Raw genomic sequence first — 18,728 nt, 5'->3', positions numbered from 1 at the left:
GGGACCGGAGCTCGGCTTGCACCTCATCAGCTGATTAATTAGCGCGCCGATGCTTGAGCGCCTTGACGTCCTACATGCGATCAGATGAGAGGCCGCATAATGAGAGTACAGTGGGTCGATGGTGCTGGTTAATTAGTGCGACCTGATCCGGGGGCCATGTTGTTTACGCCGCGGCGTCTAATGAGCTCGACCGAGAGGCTGCGTGGCATTCGTCTGACGTGAAAAATCATTGTCATGTTCCAATAATCTATCTGCAGGGGCTAATAATGCGCTCAATGGTAACGATAAGTAATGAACTCAGCACACTTTGTCCTATTTAGAGTCTTGACTCATGAATAAAATGAACCGAAGCACGCCTGCTAGTCCCTTGGCTGATAGGGAAACCAAGTTGCTTTATTTAATAAGGTCATGTACATTTGATGTGTGAAGTATGGCTGTGTCCCATCACATCCAACAGATGGCGCTGTGTTGAAAAAGGACTGCCACAGACAGTACGATATTGTATTATTTTGCTCGTGATTCAATTCTCCCTGTACTCACTCGAGACACTTATAGTGGGCGTGGCAGGTAGTTGTCCATTTTTTTATTGGTCCTGGTGGTCACAGCCCATTGGATTCTGCCTAGCAACACATGGCAAAGGCTGCACTGTGTGGTGTGTACTCGATCAGTGCTACATTTCCGATTTACTCTCAGCGGTGAGATTTGACTACATACCAGGGGCTGGGTGACCATCGGGAATTTGGGGAAATTATGTTAATTTACCCAAATGACCACTGTATTTCCATGACGGTCCTGGGAATCACCATTTTTTATTTAAATTATGATTTTATTTATTTTTTTACTCTAACTAGGTTTCCTTTTTAACCCGTTTTTTAACTGTCGTGTTTAGGTTTAAATGTAGTTTTTTTTTTAATTAAAACTCACATTTATGATCATTATCATTAGATTTTTCTTGTTTAGTGGTGCACATGAGGTCGTTTGTACGGTTCGGGCCAGACTTTGCTTGTTTTTTTTGCACAGAACGATCAAGCGATTCTTGTTTTGCTTGTCTTCTAACTATTTATGTGGAAGCTTTTCCCCAAATATTTAAGGTCCTTGCGCCCTCTTTAATCTCCCCGCATAGGAGGTACACCAGCTTTCCACTGCATACACCCCCTCAAAATAAACACCACCACCAAGTCATCAAACACGGTCAAGTGGCATTCAAATTTTGAAGATTCTACCAGACTGCTCTGACACTCCGACTCTCGCGCACCCTATGGAAGGCACCCAACCAAACTCTGGTGCACACCGAGCTTCGTTTGCTTCGTCCAAACAACAAACCCTCGTTCGATTACGTTGTTTGTTTGGCGTGCACAAAATATGCAATCCTTGTCCTTGCATTATCTGAAAATTCTACATCAATCTTTAAAAACAAAATATCCTTCCCAAACTTTTGGAATCCCTGCACTCCCTTCAGAATCTTGACCCAATCGGTGCACCCCTTTTCTCCTGCACACACACACACACACACACACACACACACACACACACACACACACACACACACACACACACACACACACACACACTCGCAAACTTCACAGCAATGTCTGTTTACAGTAAATGAGTTGAATCGTGCCAAAAATAAATTTTAAAAAATTGTGGAGTTCATATTTTGAGCATTCAAACAGCCCACTATTACATTAATTCTTGCCCGCCCCCGTGAAGGACACTCACGTGCCACCGAGCGATACAAACACCACAGTCCCTATTCCACCGGTCAGTCTTTTTGCATGACTCCGATTGTGCCTCCAGCAGGCCAACAGTTGATTCGTCTGTGGAGCGCGACGTTGATGCCAGGGCGTCCCGGAGATAATTGCTGTCCTTGGAGTTGAATAAGCTCATTCTAAAGCACCTCAGGCCGTGGCAGTCCTAGTGTGTGACTGCGTATTGAATAATTGATTCAGGGAGGGGGGGGGGTAGGGGTGCGTATACTATCAGAGCTGAGCATAATGACTTCATATAATTAGACTGAGAGAGAGAGAGAGAGAGAGAGAGAGAGAGAGAGAGAGAGAAGGGGAGAGAGAGTTAAAGTTCTAGAGGGGGTGGAGGATGGATGCATTTGCACAGAGCGACAGCCTCCGCGGATGAAGCAGGAATGCTTGAGCACTGACATCAGCTCAGATAAGACGGAGGAGGTGGAGGAGGGGAGCTGGAGGGCTGCCGGTGGTCTCTCCTGAAAAAACAAAAAAACAAACAGCAGTGCACGCGTGCCGCTTTGCCTCCGATTGAAGCTACTTTCACGCGTGACAAACTTTTTTTTTTTTTCTGGCGGGGTGAGGATTGATTGGTTCCCGGGAGAGCCCAGAGTGGAGACGGTGTAGTGCTTGGAGGGAAGGATGTTGCTGGACAAGGAGGACAGTGAGTGATGATCTCTTTATGCTCATTTGGTCAAGGCGAGCGTGGTCGGCACCGCATGCGAGTTGACGGTGTTCATTCCTGAATGAATTGCAGCCTTCGATGTCTTTATGGGAGTTCTGTCTGTCATATTAAACTGTGATGTGTGAATGAGAAGGATCCGTCTTCGACTATAATGACACCAGAAATGCTTGACACTAATCCATGAACACAACTGAAACAGAGCTACTAAAAATAGAGCACTTTGGATTATTGTTAGACCACCCGCAGCCTTTCGGCACCTGAAATTAACCCTTTCATGGTGATAACATGGCAAGATGTCCACTGGAGTAACCGCTGTCCCTGAAAGGATGAATCGAGCGTAACATTGAGCACTAAAATTATTTTAACTCAGGAACTATCATCAATCAAATTTCTAAAGTCGAATTGCCTATAATGGAAATTTAGTTCCACAAAAGTGGAAACTCCAGTCAAGTCAAAACAGTGTCAATTTGTCATCATAATTTTTTTGTGATGTTGTACCAGGGATTACAAAACAAGACGGATGATCGCTTAAGCAGAAACGAAACGGAACGAAACTTGGGAAAGCCTGTCCTGGCTACTCAGTACGGCTAAGCTTTAGAAACGTTGCAGTACCACAGGAAACCGCTGAAGGGCCGTGAAACGGGCGGGCAGCTAGCTAGCTAGCTAAAATCGTAGAGGAAACCGAGGCTACGTTGTGTTATTTGGATTTGGTCACGTGTTTGTCAAGTATGAAGATAAACAACGGACGCAATGCCGGAAAATATAACGTACTCTCTGTCCTAGCTACTCAGTGCTATTTATTCTTTAGCAAACATCTGAAGTTAAAAATTTGTGGAATTTGGGAGGTACTCGCAAAATCGAAAAGCACAAAACTTTGGTGATGGAGTATTACAATTTAGTAACTAGCACAGCTGTCTGCTCATGTATTCTGGATGCTCGGTACAATATGGACGAGGACCGTTCGGTCTCAATCAACCAACGAAAAGCTATGTGTCGTATCCAAACTGTCCCGCAAAAACCTGCTCGTGGTACCAAAACTTTCCAAAAGTGAGCCCGACCCTTTCCCTGCCTCCTGTTCTCTAGGTGTGTCCCTGGTGTCCCTCCAGTCCAGAGAGAAGACTCGAGGCTGTGCCGGGTGCAACGGGAAGATCAGGGACCGCTTCATGCTCCAGGCGCTGGACCGTTACTGGCACGAGGACTGTCTCAAGTGCGCCTGCTGCGACTGCCGGCTGGGCCGGGTGGGCTCTACCCTCTACACCCGAGCCAACCTCATCCTCTGCCGTCGGGACTACCTTAGGTACCATTTCCAAACTTTGTCCTTGTTTGGAAGCATTAATTAATAGCCTTTGCTACGGCGGTCAAACTTGAGCTCAAGTGCATCCCGTTTCCACTGATCACCCTTCGGATGTTTCCTTATCTTAATTGGAGCCCACCCATTATGAATTCAGTTGATCAGACGCAAATTTAAAAGGCACACACCTATCTTTGTAAGGTTCCGCTGTTGACAATGTCTGTCAGAACACAAACCAAACTTGACGTCAAAGGAACATTTTGAGTCTGGACCAAGCCAACGGAAATGACGCTAAGTCAAAACTTAAGACTAGTACATTAGGGTGTTGAGACCAAATGAAGAGCAAGATTTTGATGAGTCGAGGCCAAGTCTTTGACATATTGAGACCACATCAAGACCAAGACTCTGAGGACTTGACACAAGGGCACTATTTTGATGAATGGTGCAGGTCGGCCATGACGCGTATTCTAAATCTGTGCAGAGACTGGGTGTTGGTAATTTTGCAGAGGCAGCGTTGTGGGTGTGAACACATAGTGGACTTCATTTGGCAGAACTTTTATTCCCTTTAAATGTGGTCGATTCAAATTTCGCGTGGAGTCATCTCTGTGCGTTAGGAGCAACATTTTGTCTTCATTTGGATCATGGGATTGCTGACTTTAAGGCAGGATACACCCTGGACTGGTCGCCAATCACAGGGCACAAGAAGATAAGCAATGGACTGATGGTTAGTCAGCGGTCTGAGGGTAACCTGAACCCTAATCGTAACCAATTGCATACCGATGGACAATTTAGCAGTTTTCAATGAAGCAAACATGAACCTTTTTTTGGAATGGATGAAGAAAATCCATTCCAAAAAGGTCTCCATGCTAGTCTCCAGATCCAGATACAAAAACCTCACGAATGTGAGGAAGATGCACCAAGCACTTGCGTAGCATTCCGCCCCATGCAAAAAAACCCCAAAACAACAGAATCAATTTTTCTCTAGGTTTTAGAACCAAATAAATACGCTCCCCTCGACGCTACCACTTTAAGAATCATAAAGCCATCGCTAATCATAATAGCAAGTTTAGCGCTATCTATTATGGGATGGTGGTTGTTTCCCGGACGACTCCGCTGAGACTTCTTTGGGGAAATAACGAGCTCAGCGGTCAGCTGCACACCTCCTGATTCGCCGAGCTCATGTGCTGTCGGGCCTGGCGCGCACTCCATCTGGATTTGCTGGCCGCTAAGTCGCTCATTAGCCGCACGCCGCACTTAGCCCAGCGAAAAAGCCCCCTTTGACGGTTAAATTGGCTCCGTCGCCTCCTGCTTTCCTCGTCATGGGCCCGGCCCGGAGTCCTTTGAAGAGCAGGATTAGAACCATGTGATTTCTTTTAATTGGGCCATTAGCGAAGAATTAGCATTGAGCCTCGTAGCCTCGTTAAAAAAAGGGGGCAGAGGGAACAGAGCCCACCAGGTGCCTGCTGCTCGTTAGATGAGAACATGGCGGTCATCAGCGCTCTCTTTTTTTGTTCCCGAGAATGGACGTTCGCTCGTTGACCTTACTGTTGCTTGCTGGGACTCTACGAGATGGCGTTTTATCTTCGTGTGTGGAGTTCATGTGTGTTTGTCTTCATGTGTAAAAGCAGCGCCGGTGACGCCACTAATGAGTCACCACAATAACATTTGAAAATGTAGTCTATAATCATGATGACCTACTTCTGTCCTCTCCTTGGCAGTTCAAAACTTGTCAGATAAACAAGTCATGGTTTAGAGGAATAGCGGTTCCGGTTGTAGTTGTGGTTATTGTTACGGGTTTTGGTTAAGGGTTGAGGTTAGGAGTTCGGGGTTAGGTTTGCTGGCTACGTGTAAAGGTGAGGGATTGGGTCAGGGTTAACGGTTACAGTTAAGGACAACAGTCAAGGACTAGGAGTTGGGATTATAAATAAATGTTGCGGTTACTGGTTACGTGTTTGGGATATGGGTTCTGGATGGGTTACGGGTTAATGGTTACAATCAAGGATTACAGTGAAGTGTTTGAGTTGGGATTATGGTTTAATCAAGATAGCAGTCACGGTTTAGGTAGGGGTTGGGATTATGTTGATAGGTTAGTGCAGTGAGTCTCAAAGTGTGGTATGAGTGGGCTGCTCTTATGGTCCGCAAAAGAATCACCGAATTAAATATAAATACAATTTATAACACTTAAAACATGCAATACAATTAAACATATGAGAATGATGCTTGAAGCTTTGTATACATCAGTGCTTACTTTGTTTTTTTTTTTCACCCCGTGTCACCAGTTTATGAAAAAGAAACCCTGCCCTCAAATAAACTCCCTACCCCAGTAATACGAATCTTAAATCGACGGTTTATTAGACTGTGATGGTTTGTGGTTGAGCAAATACGATTGGTGTGCCTTGGCAGAGGTCTGCGCTGTGGTCTATGTGTGTGTGCGACTGATTCGAAGGGATTTTTCCCGTTCAGGCTCTTTGGCGTGACGGGGAAATGCGCCGCCTGCACTAAACTGATCCCCGCCTTCGAGATGGTGATGAGGGCGCGGGACAACGTTTACCACTTGGACTGTTTCGCCTGCCAGCTCTGCCGCCAGAGGTAGGATTAGCATAGCCATTAGCGTAGCAAATCACACTTAAGGGAATTGTAATGGGGATCTGGTTAAAAACCTTGTTATGTCAGGATTTAGGCTGTGTATCCACTGATTAGCGTTGCTAGCATAGCCTAGCATAGATATGCGGAATGGCCGTCAGGGCAGCTATCATTCTGCATTGTGATGACAAAAAAAAAATTCAGATTTTAATACATTACCTCCCCCCATATTTGATTGTATAAAACCAAATTACTATCATATTACAGTACAGTATTCAAAACAAACTAGCTTTGTGTTTTTGCCCCTTCTGGGATTCTTCGGCACGTGCCTTGAACTACGAAACCCATTTGCAGTAAACTTGAATTAATCACAAAAATTCCCCTCACCCCAATGCAGATTTTGCGTGGGCGACCGCTTCTTCCTGAAGAACAACATGATCCTGTGCCAGATGGATTACGAAGGCGGCAATCTTAATGGTGAGGCACAGAGGCTGTCGCAGTGACAGGTAACCAAAACAGGCCTTTTTCTGAGATTTTGTTTTTTTGGGGTAGGGGGATGCTCATTCTGAAAGAAGTACCCAAAACACATAATATTGGAAAGTAATTTTGACCCCCCCCCCAAAAAAAGCAAGGACATTTGATTTTTTTTAAGTGGCCAAGATGGGCCAGGTCATTCATACAGTAGATGAGGTAAAAAATTAAAAATAAATACGTTAGTGTATTATATACATTTGTTAGTGTGCACAGGTGTGCTTTAGGCTGCCCACAATAAAAAGCCACTCTGAATTTTTTTTTTTTTTTGCTTAAACCCTGATTTACAATAACAATTTACATTATTGTTGATAATTGTACGAGGCTTCTTCTATCTATAAGTGTTCACCTTCTTGCTTATTTCAGGTGAAGTGGAGGACCAGTGAGAAGCATTTTGGACCTTCACCAGCTCGTTGTCGAACTTTTTGGAGGTCAAAAATTTGGAAAATGACAACACACAGACACAATCTAAAGGAGCAAGCACTTAAAGGACAGATCTCCAGCTTCACGAGTCCACAGTGGACATGTTACAAACTTCTCCTCTATTACTTCATGTGATTTTTTTTTTTAAATAAAAAATTATTTAATGGCGAACTCTCACTCAAGGAGTAACACACAAACGGACTGAGGACAAACAGTTTGTTCCTCATTGCGACCAAAGACGCTTTTACGTGTGCTTTTTTTTGTTGTTGTTGTTTGTTTTGGTTTTCTTCTCAACTGAATGAACATCAATATCGTTTAATCAAGTTTGGTGTACTTATTTATTTCTCATTTATGTGCTGCAAAATTAACTGTTTCCATGTAAAAAAAAGAAGCTGTTTTATGATTAAATGATGAGCCAATTAAACAGCCATTTTTTGTCAGAACAAAAAGGAGATGGAGCAAGAGTACAATGACTCAAAGTCAAGTCATCCCAATTATTGATTTATACAGAATTATTTTAACAGAGAAAAAATTCTTACTTCACTACATATATAATAAAATTAAAGATTTGGATATTGGATCTACGATTGGTTGGCAACCGGTGTTGCCTGTGTTTTTTTTTTGTTATAATGATGATTATTACTGTTAGTATTATTATTATTGTCCCGTGGGGGCCATTAGAGGTTGAGCTGATGTTAGGTTTCGGCTCGGAACGCTGCACTTTGGCGTCATCTAGTGACAAAACCTTGCCATGGCAACCAACAGGGCACTTCCGGTTGCAGTAGGAAATCAAATCGATCGGCCGACGAGCGACCACAACAAGGAAGGAAGGACGGAAGGAAGGAAGGAATCCGTCGCGCTTCGTTTCCTTTACCATTTATCATCAACTTGGTGGGTGTCGGGTGTTGTTGTCATGGTGATGTCTACCTTCCAGAAGGTGACGCTGGCCACGTGCCTCGTGCTGTGCGTGGCCCTGCTGCTTCCCAGGATGTTGTTGTCTCGCGGGAGGAAGGATGCTAGCGCGACCGAAGGTGTGCCTTTACCCAGCCGCTCACAGGTTCCGGGCCTAGGTTTTTACGTGTTCCGCCTCGCTGTGTTCAAATACCCGTAAAGTTGTGATTTTTTAAAGAAATGAGATTAAAAGCAGCGATGCTTCAACCTCCTTGTAGTTACACTCTCCTCCCTGAGGAGGAGGGGGGCGCCAAAAATCTCAGAAGCGCTCCTAAAGTGCGTATTAATAATAATAAAAGCAACGTTTAAAAGACAGATACGCGTCATATGTCGTAAATGAGTATCTTTACCGTTTTTTTTCAACTAATTAGTGGAAAATTTTAGGTAGTTCAAATATTCCCATCATGATATTAATTCTGTTTTTTTTATATTAATATAATTTGTTGGATATATTTTTCCTCTGCATTTTCTCATCAACAAAAAAAAAAATCACACACGTTGAAGGATTCCATTATTCACCATTGATATTATTTAATTACATTCATAAAGATACCATTTAAGGTTCGCAGGAACAATTTTTTTTAACAAAGCAATTCAAAGTTTAAAATGATACTTTATTTTTAATTGAAATTTGAATTATTTTCTACTGTATAATTCAACTACATATATAAATGCGGTCATTTCTATTCTTTTTATTTAGGCTTTAGAATTTGATTTGTCATGTATTTGAAATTTGGTACTTATTTATTGGTTATTTATTGGTACTCAGTAGTTCATAGAATGGAATTAGGGAAACTAATAATTTTGCAGTTGTGCAACTGAGCATTAGTGAATGATATTTTTAAATGGCACATATTAAATAAGCGGTCTTACATGTGTAGGAGGTCACTTCCCGCCCATGGTGCACCGTCACATGGCCCCAGAAGGCCGCGGCCAGAGGGTGGCGGCGGGTTCGGGCCCCTCCTCCGGGGCCCACAAGGCGGAGAGCGTGGCGGCCAGAGCCAAAGGTGCAGGAGCGGGAGGCGGGCTGGGAACCGCCGCCAAATCCAATCTGGCGGGACAAATCATTCCCGTCTACGGATTTGGGATTTTACTCTACATCCTCTACATCCTCTTCAAGGTCTCTGTCACACACTGTGAAATACGCAGCTAGTAAAATGCACACCCTAAAACAGTAATTTAATTTGGAACAATTTTACGGACCTTTATGGCAACAACATTATTTTGACTTCCATGTTTAAGGTGTGTGTGTGTGTGTGTGTGTGTGTGTGTGTGTGTGTGTGTGTGTGTGTGTGTGTGTGTGTGTGGTCAGATCACTTCCAAGGGGAGCAGTCCGTCTTCCCTGGGCAGATTCTCCTCAGTGCGCTCAGAGAACACCAAGAGGAAGATCAGTGAGTCATGATAGCCACGAACTCGTGGCTATCAATAGTGGATCAATCGTATTATGAAACATCTAAAACATGTCATTTCACCCTTAGCCGACTTTGAGCTGGTTCAGCTGCAGGAGAAGCTGAGAGAGACTGAGATGGTGATGGAAAATATTGTTTCCAATGTTCAACGCAGCCCTGACAGGTACTTGCGAATGGAAAGCCGGTGCTAGCGTGCTAATGTCAGACAGATATCTAAAAGTGTGTGTGTGTGTGTGTGTGTGTGTGTGTGTGTGTGTGTGTGTGTGTTTTGCAGGGGCAATAACGGAGTGAACGTAGACCAGGAGAGTCTCCTGCACCAGCTGACAGAAATCACTCGCGTGATGCAGGAAGGTCAACTGATGGAGGGTGTGGCAACAAACAACAAAAAAAAACAGGAAGCATGGGAAGAAGGTACGCAAAAGCGCACAAGAATTAAATGTGATGACAAGAGGACACCCAGTTGTAACTCGGTTATGCGACCGTGTTCAGAATTAGCCCATCACAATCAAACCCATGTTAAATGGGAGTCAGCACACACCTGCCGCCATTTCGAGTGCCAACCCCAAAAAAAGTTAAGATGTTCTAGTACTCTAGTACTAGTTCTAGTACTAGTGCTTTTTTTTCTGACATTTTGCCGTAAGGTTTTGTGCTAATACCGAGTGGTATTTAGACCTGTTTATAATTTCCTCCACCATGACTAAGACCTCTCTACTCCCACCTGAAGAAAAACAACTGCCTTGGAAATTCTTTTGTAGGTTTCTCCTGACCGCTACACAAAGCTCTCTGAGAACCATGGCTTGCTCCCCAAGACATGATTACAAAAATATCAGGAAAAGCCGACTAAAACATCTGAACTTTATCTGTGGATAATTTGAGGCACTTGAAACGACGGCGGTTGTTTGCGTACTCCCAAGAGGTTGAACAGGATTGGTTAATTCAGACCACAGCAACATCATACCCTGTTATAAGAGGGTGTGGACACTTGTGCAACTCTAGTTTTACTTTGACTCTTGGAAAGATCTCCCCCCCCCCCCACTTGATTCATAGGTAAGTCACATTGTTGGAAAACATAATGAAATTATATTTTGGTGTCATTTTTTTTTTCATCACAAAGAATCTGGCATTTGAACAGGGGTGTGTTGGCTTTTTATATCCGCTGCGTATGACGACACAGGAGGGGCGCACAGTTCCCTCATTTGCCCGTATACGGATATGATATTGATACGAGTGGTTTGTAAATCAACAAGATTAAAACGTTAAACGTACTCAAGCAGGTCAAATTATTAGGAATAGCTCCAAGTACGATGCCGTACAGCGAGCGTATATGAAGAGACTAAGCGTGTCGTGTTGCACCTCAGCCGAAGAAGAGGACGGCCGTGACTTGTGGGAGCGCCCTCGCTGCGGCTGCTGTCAGCATTGTGGATCACAGACGCAAGCCGGGGAAGATGACGGGGGCGACCCGGGGGAGAACGATCTCGCGGGCTTTCCCGGCGCGCATCCAGCCGATGAGGAACCGGGTGCTGGTTCGGGAGGCAAGGAGGACCCGGATCCAGTGCAGCAGGACGTCCACCTGAGCGGAAAGGAGCAGAGGGAACGTGAGTGCGAGGAGGAACGGATCCAGTTGGGCGTGCCCAAGGGGGAGCTGGCGGGCGTGTTGAAGGAGTTGGAGCTCACCTTGAAAATGACATCAGCTATGGAGCGAGAGAAGATAGATCGCCTGGAGACGCAAGCGTCGGCCGGTGGCGGTGCCATCAGACGGCGGAGCAAAAGAAGAAGCCGGGAGTTTCAGTGACTCCTGACTTGGACGGATGATGTTTTATTTGTGTGCAAACTTTATAGGCATGTGCCCAAAATTCCGCATGGATTTCACAATCGTGGACGTTACTTGATAGCAAGTAGAAATGGTGGCCGTATTGAGGTCAGGTAAAGCCCGATGAGGTAAAGCAGACGTGTCCAAATTTTTCTCTTAGGGCAGCATATGGAAAAAAATCCCAGGATGCTCAGGCCACTTTGAAATTCTTTTACTTTAAATGGGAACACGATGCAAACACTTTACTTGCATCCCTGATTAAATGAGTAGAAATTTGTTGACAAGTGTTATTAAAACTTTTTGCAAAAACTTTTGATTAAAATGAGAGATTTTGTGCCAGGATTTTTTCCCCCTTATGTGAAGTGCATAAATGTTTCATCCATGTTTTGAATCTTTTTTCAAAATGCGTGCAAGCATGTTCACCCTTTTAATAAATACCTCAAACTACACCTAAGCGCCTCATTTGAAGTTTCATTTTGAATTTTATTAGTATGAGTGAGGATATAACAGCCAAGTTGCAAATATTAAATGGTTCTGTAGTGACAAACGTGCATGGAACAAGTGACTTCAAAAAAAGGGGCGTTTATTTGTCGAATTCTACCGATACAAAAGCACTCACTGACTGTTGCTGGCAGAATAGGTAGGGGTTGATGTCTAGGCAGGTGGCACATCTCTATTTTTTTTTTTTTTGTTGTTGTTGTCACAAACAGGAAGTGCGTCAATTTTGGATTCTGCCTCAGTGCTCCATGGGCTCGTCAGACGCGGGTGCGGCGGCAGCGTCGTCATCTGCAGGCGCGACCACCTGATGCACCAAAAACATTCATCGGCAAACCAACAAAATCACCGTGGAACAATTTACAGCTTCCCTATCAAAATGCTAAAAGCTAACAGGCTAACGTAGCATGCTAATAACGTTTGGTGACCCGTAATGTTAATTTGGGACCATACGATGCCTCAGTGGGCCCCTGAGATAAGATGCCACCTAAAAAAAAGTAACATAAAAAAAACTAAACAAGCTATTCTTGTTTTGGGCCTTTTTTTAGATGCTACTTTGACCTGACAAAAATAAGAATTTAATGTCTCCACCAATTTGCAGTTAGAGGAAATAAAAAACAGCCCTTATGCTGTAGCTGCATGTTGACGAAATCATCACCTTTCTCTGTGGCCTCTCCTCCAGACCCTCCAGGAAGGGGGCCACGTCGTCGTCATCATAGATGGTGAACTCCATGTCCTTACCCACAATGCCAATGGAAACATTCTGCAACATTTTTTCATTTGAAAAAAAAAAACCATAATTACATTCTCCACACACCGCGACGCCCCCCCCCCCCCCCCCCAAAAAAAAGGTATAATGTCACACAGGACAGGTAAGGGGCAGTGTGTGGAGTACCTTGGTGGTGAGGTCCTGCTCGGTGGGGAGGGTCTCTCTGAGGGCTCTCAGCCCGTGCTGGACCAGCTCATTCAGATTGCCTGAATATTAAATAGATGTTTAAGAACTGATGAAATGCTCCTACGTTAGCACATAGCGAGATTCCAACCCGACTGCTAAGGTTGGTTTTAAGAACATATTTCAGCACCTTTTGAGTCCTTTTCCAAAGCTAAACATGACCACATGGTGTTGATCATGTTCGCCTAATTTGTCATTGTAATATTTCAAGAAATTTACCAGTTTTTTTTTTTTTAAATAGCGATTGATTTTTGCTGCCAGAGACTGATACACCCGCGCTGCAAGAAGGAGAAGTACTGCCGCTCGTTCCTGCCAACTGCTGTCATGCTATTGAATAGACGGACCTGAAAACTTGGACTCATCCCCACTCACCCATTTTTAATATGCTTATATTGATATTTTATCATTTATATTTATTTATATACTTTCTGTCCTTCTACTTCTTCCTTTCATAATTTTGCTGCTGTAAAATGGGAATTTCTCCATTGTGATTCAAATAAAGGTTTTCTTCATCAATTTACAATACAATTAATTTTGAATGAAATAGAATCTTAAAAATTGTGTTCAACCGGTGTTGTTCTATTTGTACAGTTTGTGTTGCTGCTGATGCGTATTAAAGTTGCAGTTAGAGGGTTTACATTTTTTTTTACGCGGATGCTAATTCCCATCACCCCTATATGTCAGCATTAAGCTAATGGACTTCTGTCTTACTTACATAGTTTGGCCGAACATTTTGGCGTTATAAATATCAAACGGTTCATTCTCTTTTGTTGTTCAAAGTGAGTGGGAGGGGTGTAACAGGTGGTTCCGGAAAGTATCCCCCTGAGAGACAGGATACTGTGATTGACCGGCCTTCCAGAAAAGCTACTTGCGCTACTGTGCTTGTGCTGGTCACAAGTGTTGTCTCACAGTCTGCAAACTTGTCCATGCATCTCTCCAGGTAGGTGCGGGCCGACTGCGAGCGGGCGCCTATGGACATGGCTTTGCAGTCAAAGTAGTTGGCCGACGGGCAAGTCTGGAAAATGTGGGGGCCCATGTCCTGACAAACACATATTAAACATATTTGTGTTCAACTTTAAGTACGGGTTCCTTACAAATCAAGTCGGCGAACTTACGTCGTAGCCGGCGATAAGCAGTCCGACGCCGTAGGGTCTCCTTCCGTATCGCTGTGTGGGGATTTGAGTTTCTGAGCTTCTGTCAAGGATGATGGCTGCTGCTCTGATGTGAAACCGCTTGGCAATTACAGTCAAGTGCCGCCTATTCATGCTTCACTATTCACTGTGCACGTATTGGAGGCGATTCAAATGGACGTGGAGCCATCGAGTGAAGAATCATTTTTGGACGAGGATGACAATGAATTGTTAAAAAAAAAAAAAAAAAAGTGGTTGCGGCAAATAGCATTTTGACTTATTGCACAAAGCTTATGTGCATGTGTGCAGTTCAGTTCGGCGGAAAAATACGAGCTTGAAAGAATGCCTCCTTCAAGGAACCGAAAACACACTCGAGATCTACCTCTGACCTAGCTCAGAGTTCTGCTTAGTTGTATGTCATCGGACTGTGAGGATACTGCTGCCGACAAGATGGACGAGTCGCGACGTGGGCAGGGGACGGTCAAACACGAACCTGGAGTCCAAGCACTCCTGACGCATGAAGTTGCTGCAACAAAGAAAACACAACAATTTAGTGCATGTGTCTTTTTTTGTTTTTATGGTGCTCCTTAAACAAAGATGCGACCCACCATAACAGCCTGGCGTCTGCAGTGAGACCAGCGATGGATATGCCGATGTGGTTGTCGACATGGAGAATCTTCTTCTGGTGGGCTGCCAGTTCTGACTGAGCTCTCTACACACGACACACACACAGGCGATCACTTCTTGTATTGAACAATAATAATAATAATAATAAAAAATAAAAAATCAAGAGTCATCGTACCTTGAGTGCAACGAGGACAGCCTGGGTTTTGGATTTGAGTCCTACGGTGGCAGAGCCTTGCTTCACAGCCTCCATGGCATACTCGATTTGATGAATGCGACCCTGAACCGATCAACGACATCAAGACGAATGCACTTAGCACGGCATTGCCACTTTTCTGATAAAGAAATAAACATTGTAGAGACAGAAAGACAGCTCACCTGTGGGCTCCATACGGTCACGTCATTGTCATACTGATTGCGAAACTGCAACATAAACAAAACAATTCGTGTCAACACTATATGACCATAAAACATGATCATGAGGGCAGAGTCTTACATAATTGTCTTGCATCGCCATGTCCCACCAACTAAACCGAACTGTTGCTAACAGAGTCTAACACGAAACTTTTCTAGAAGGAAGGTTTTAAGTTACAAGTTAAATAATTGATAACAGTAACACGAGCTGCACCAAAAAGCAGCAAACATGGCATGTCCAAGATGTAAATAAAGAGGGAAGAAAGGAAGGAAGTCTTGAAGGAAATAATGCCAAGAAAAGGAAGAAAAGCAGAAAAGTAAAAAACAAAGGATAAATGAAATAGAAACATTAGTAACAGAAGGAAGTGGGGGATGAAGGAAGGGAGAGCAATAGGTTTCAAAGGAAGGATGGAGGTAAGGATGCAGGAATAAAAATTAAGTCTGGAGGAAGGAAGGCGGGAAAGACCTCAGAAAGGAAGGTAGAAGGTAGCAAAGGGTGAAAAGTAAGCTTTGACAAAAGGATGGAAATAAGGCAGTGAGGAAGAAAGGAAGGAGGAGGTCAAGAAGGAAAATATGCCAGGCTGGTCTCAGCAGAAATTAGACGAAGAAGGGAAAGATGATAGGGGAAAAGTACATCTGAAGGTATGGAGGAAAAGATGACCCAAAAAGCAGTTCAGAGGGGATGAAAGCAGGAAAGAGCTTGGAAAAGAAGGTACGTAAGTAGAAACTATGGAAGGCAGAGAAGCAGGATGCAAAGGAAAAACTTCAGGACATAGGCAAGAATGAAAAGAAATTGAAAAGGAAGCCCGAGCACTAATTGTATGGTGCAGATGGAAGGAAATTGGGGTACAAACTAAAACTTAATAAAATGGTAAGTAAACCTATTTTGAGGACACCCCAATTACAGAATACGTTGCAATAATATTTATAAGCATGTTAAATTAATGGTTAATAATGAGTGTGCTTTTTTTTTTATTTAACTGTAAGCGGCCGATGGAGAAAGAACAAAATAGTTCTTGTTAGTCTCCATTTTTCAAAGTTAACTGGACAAGTTTTGTTGAATTGGCTGAATGAAAAACGAAAGTAGGCTTCCATGCTAACCTCGCGCTCGCCTGTTAAAACATATCCTCAACCAGCACCGTCATGGCTCCTTTTCAACCCCCAAAACGGCATGCTCACTATACACCTAAACACGTTTTTTTATCTTCACCAAACAAGATAAATCACACCGAGCGGGTACAGGAGGCTTCCTCGAAGCTAACATTAGCTCCTGTTGGCCAAGCTGTTTTGCTTACTCACAGTACACTCTAAAGTTGGCTAGCTGGCTAGCTAACGTTAGCCATTGTCGAGCAAGCTGTCCCTGAGCTCGTTTTTTAGGATTTATCTACAAAGAGCTCAGAATGCTTATTAAACATGTAAACGTTGTGTGTATAACGTTTTGCCTGGCAACACCTCATTCCCACTGACCATATTTGCGTCGGTTTCGCGTCGCCTGTGCGCTTCTTCGCCGGGTACAGTACTTCTCCGCTCGATTGGATTTCCTGGCCACCGTGACGTCACAGGGAAAAAAGAGTCGAGCTCCGATCTAAAATCACGACTAATCCTTTTCGCCTCGTCAAAACAAAATTTTTAATACGAACGGGACGTTGAATAATACAAATAACATTTCGGTGTTATTTTGGATACAAGTGGCTATATTGTGATCACACTTGCCATCAAAGTAGAAGTAATGCGTCAAATCAGCACAAGACGGCAGCACTGAACCAGAAGAAGACGGCGCTTGGGGAAACAATTGAAATAAAATTTCCAGAAAATAAATCTATCCCAGAAAAATTACGTCACCCAGACAAAAAATGCGTTTGAAAGAGACATAAATGCAATATGGAACTAAACAGAAATGCAACTTCATAACTGATTAGATTTCAGTAGACTCTCGAAATAGGTGGCACAGCCTGTAAATGGTAAGCACATCCACGTCACAGTGCAGAGTTTAGGGTTCGATTCCTGCTCCGGTCTTCCTGTGTGGAGTTTACATTTTCTCCCTGTGCCTGCGTGGGGTTTCTCCGGGTACTCCGGTTTCCTCCGACATTCCGCCGGGTACAGTACTTCTCCGCTCGATTGGATTTCCTGGCCACCGTGACGTCACAGGGAAAAAAGAGTCGAGCTCCGATCTAAAATCACGACTAATCCTTTTCGCCTCGTCAAAACAAAATTTTTAATACGAACGGGACGTTGAATAATACAAATAACATTTCGGTGTTATTTTGGATACAAGTGGCTATATTGTGATCACACTTGCCATCAAAGTAGAAGTAATGCGTCAAATCAGCACAAGACGGCAGCACTGAACCAGAAGAAGACGGCGCTTGGGGAAACAATTGAAATAAAATTTCCAGAAAATAAATCTATCCCAGAAAAATTACGTCACCCAGACAAAAAATGCGTTTGAAAGAGACATAAATGCAATATGGAACTAAACAGAAATGCAACTTCATAACTGATTAGATTTCAGTAGACTCTCGAAATAGGTGGCACAGCCTGTAAATGGTAAGCACATCCACGTCACAGTGCAGAGTTTAGGGTTCGATTCCTGCTCCGGTCTTCCTGTGTGGAGTTTACATTTTCTCCCTGTGCCTGCGTGGGGTTTCTCCGGGTACTCCGGTTTCCTCCGACATTCCAAAAACACGCATGGCAGGTTAATGGAACACTCTAACCCAGTTCAGGATGTTCCCCGCCTAATGCCCGAAGACAGCTGGGATGGGTCCAGCAAGCCCGTGACCCTCACAAGGAGAAGCAGATTAAAAAAATGGAGGGAAGGAACGTTCATATAAACACTAAGGATTTTTTTTGTGTTTGTGAATATATTGATTTGAGTTGATTCACAGATCAATTGCTTTCTGAGTGAAAAAAAAAATCACACTATTAGGTTGAAATTCTCTCTCTCTCTCAAAATAACAGTACAGTATTTTTTTAGGTGCTTGGACACGACCGACAAGCTCCTCAAGGGTAAAGGCAACATTTATCTGATGTAATGTTCCGCAAATGTTTTTTTCCCCCCACAGTGAATGACTGATATATAATCCATTTAACTATGGCAAACACAACGTAGAGCAATGTGAGAAAAGGCTATGAAAACAACAATTATTTTCATAGCATACCATAGCTTAACAGTAAAAATTCTGAGAGTATTATTTCAATTAAGACAGCTCAACCTCAATTTTGGCTTGCGTGTGTCTTATCAAGAATAATTAACCCGAAATAAAGGATAACACAATATACATAAGCCAAGAAACAGAACGATAAAGTGAAATCAAGTCTCTTTCTTTTTTTTTTGTATTTTAATAATTCACACGTGTTATTACTGCATCACAGCACTCTAAGCCAATACTTTGGATCAGCCCCCAAAAGATGACCTTTAAACCGCAGAGGAAGAAAGTTCTGTGAGCCACAGGCGATTAAATAAAATTAAAAAAAAATAAATAACAGAACTCCATAAATCCTAAAACTCAGAAAGAAAAGAGAATGCAGAAATGCATTCACGTTTTTTTAATGTGGGGTTTTGAAAGAGTATGCCATTACAATTAATAATACATCAGTTTGACAAATAACCCATTTCATTGTCAAGATATAAATATATGTCAATTCTCATACAATAATAATAATTTCAAATTTTACCAGATTAAATGTTTTA

At 43.2% G+C, this 18,728-nt stretch overlaps 3 protein-coding genes across 4 annotated transcripts; 2 read left to right on the top strand and 1 right to left on the bottom strand.

The window, feature by feature from the left end:
- The first annotated feature begins 1,952 nt into the window (after positions 1-1,952).
- Positions 1,953-7,640, top strand: LOC109530895 (rhombotin-1-like). The gene is made up of 5 exons (XM_019894854.1): positions 1,953-2,403; positions 3,508-3,721; positions 6,179-6,304; positions 6,696-6,804; positions 7,196-7,640. Exons 1-4 carry the CDS (start codon positions 2,382-2,384, stop codon positions 6,799-6,801), a joined length of 468 nt encoding a protein of 155 aa, XP_019750413.1. The 5' UTR covers positions 1,953-2,381; the 3' UTR covers positions 6,802-6,804; positions 7,196-7,640.
- A 367-nt stretch (positions 7,641-8,007) lies between these two features.
- On the top strand, positions 8,008-11,871 carry ric3b (RIC3 acetylcholine receptor chaperone b). 2 transcript variants are annotated; one of them, XM_019894876.1, is made up of 6 exons: positions 8,008-8,143; positions 9,085-9,323; positions 9,516-9,594; positions 9,682-9,775; positions 9,887-10,023; positions 10,971-11,871. In XM_019894876.1, exons 2-6 carry the CDS (start codon positions 9,102-9,104, stop codon positions 11,402-11,404), a joined length of 966 nt encoding a protein of 321 aa, XP_019750435.1. In that variant the 5' UTR covers positions 8,008-8,143; positions 9,085-9,101; the 3' UTR covers positions 11,405-11,871. The 2 variants fall into 2 exon arrangements, with proteins under 2 accessions (XP_019750435.1, XP_019750434.1); XM_019894875.1 differs by having other exon boundaries at positions 8,008-8,283.
- A 113-nt stretch (positions 11,872-11,984) lies between these two features.
- On the bottom strand, positions 11,985-16,661 carry psma1 (proteasome 20S subunit alpha 1). Its single transcript, XM_019894877.1, has 10 exons — positions 16,505-16,661; positions 15,002-15,046; positions 14,802-14,903; positions 14,608-14,711; positions 14,437-14,525; positions 13,985-14,055; positions 13,779-13,908; positions 12,813-12,892; positions 12,576-12,680; positions 11,985-12,224 (listed from the first exon to the last, which is right to left on the bottom strand). Exons 1-10 carry the CDS (start codon positions 16,505-16,507, stop codon positions 12,159-12,161), a joined length of 795 nt encoding a protein of 264 aa, XP_019750436.1. The 5' UTR covers positions 16,508-16,661; the 3' UTR covers positions 11,985-12,158.
- Positions 16,662-18,728: the final 2,067 nt, after the last annotated feature.

Source organism: Hippocampus comes, unplaced genomic scaffold (assembly GCF_001891065.2).
Source record: "Hippocampus comes isolate QL1 unplaced genomic scaffold, H_comes_QL1_v1.1 scaffold319, whole genome shotgun sequence".
In the NCBI taxonomy this organism is placed as follows: Eukaryota; Metazoa; Chordata; class Actinopteri; order Syngnathiformes; family Syngnathidae; genus Hippocampus; species Hippocampus comes.
This window is presented reverse-complemented; position numbering and strand designations above follow the sequence as displayed.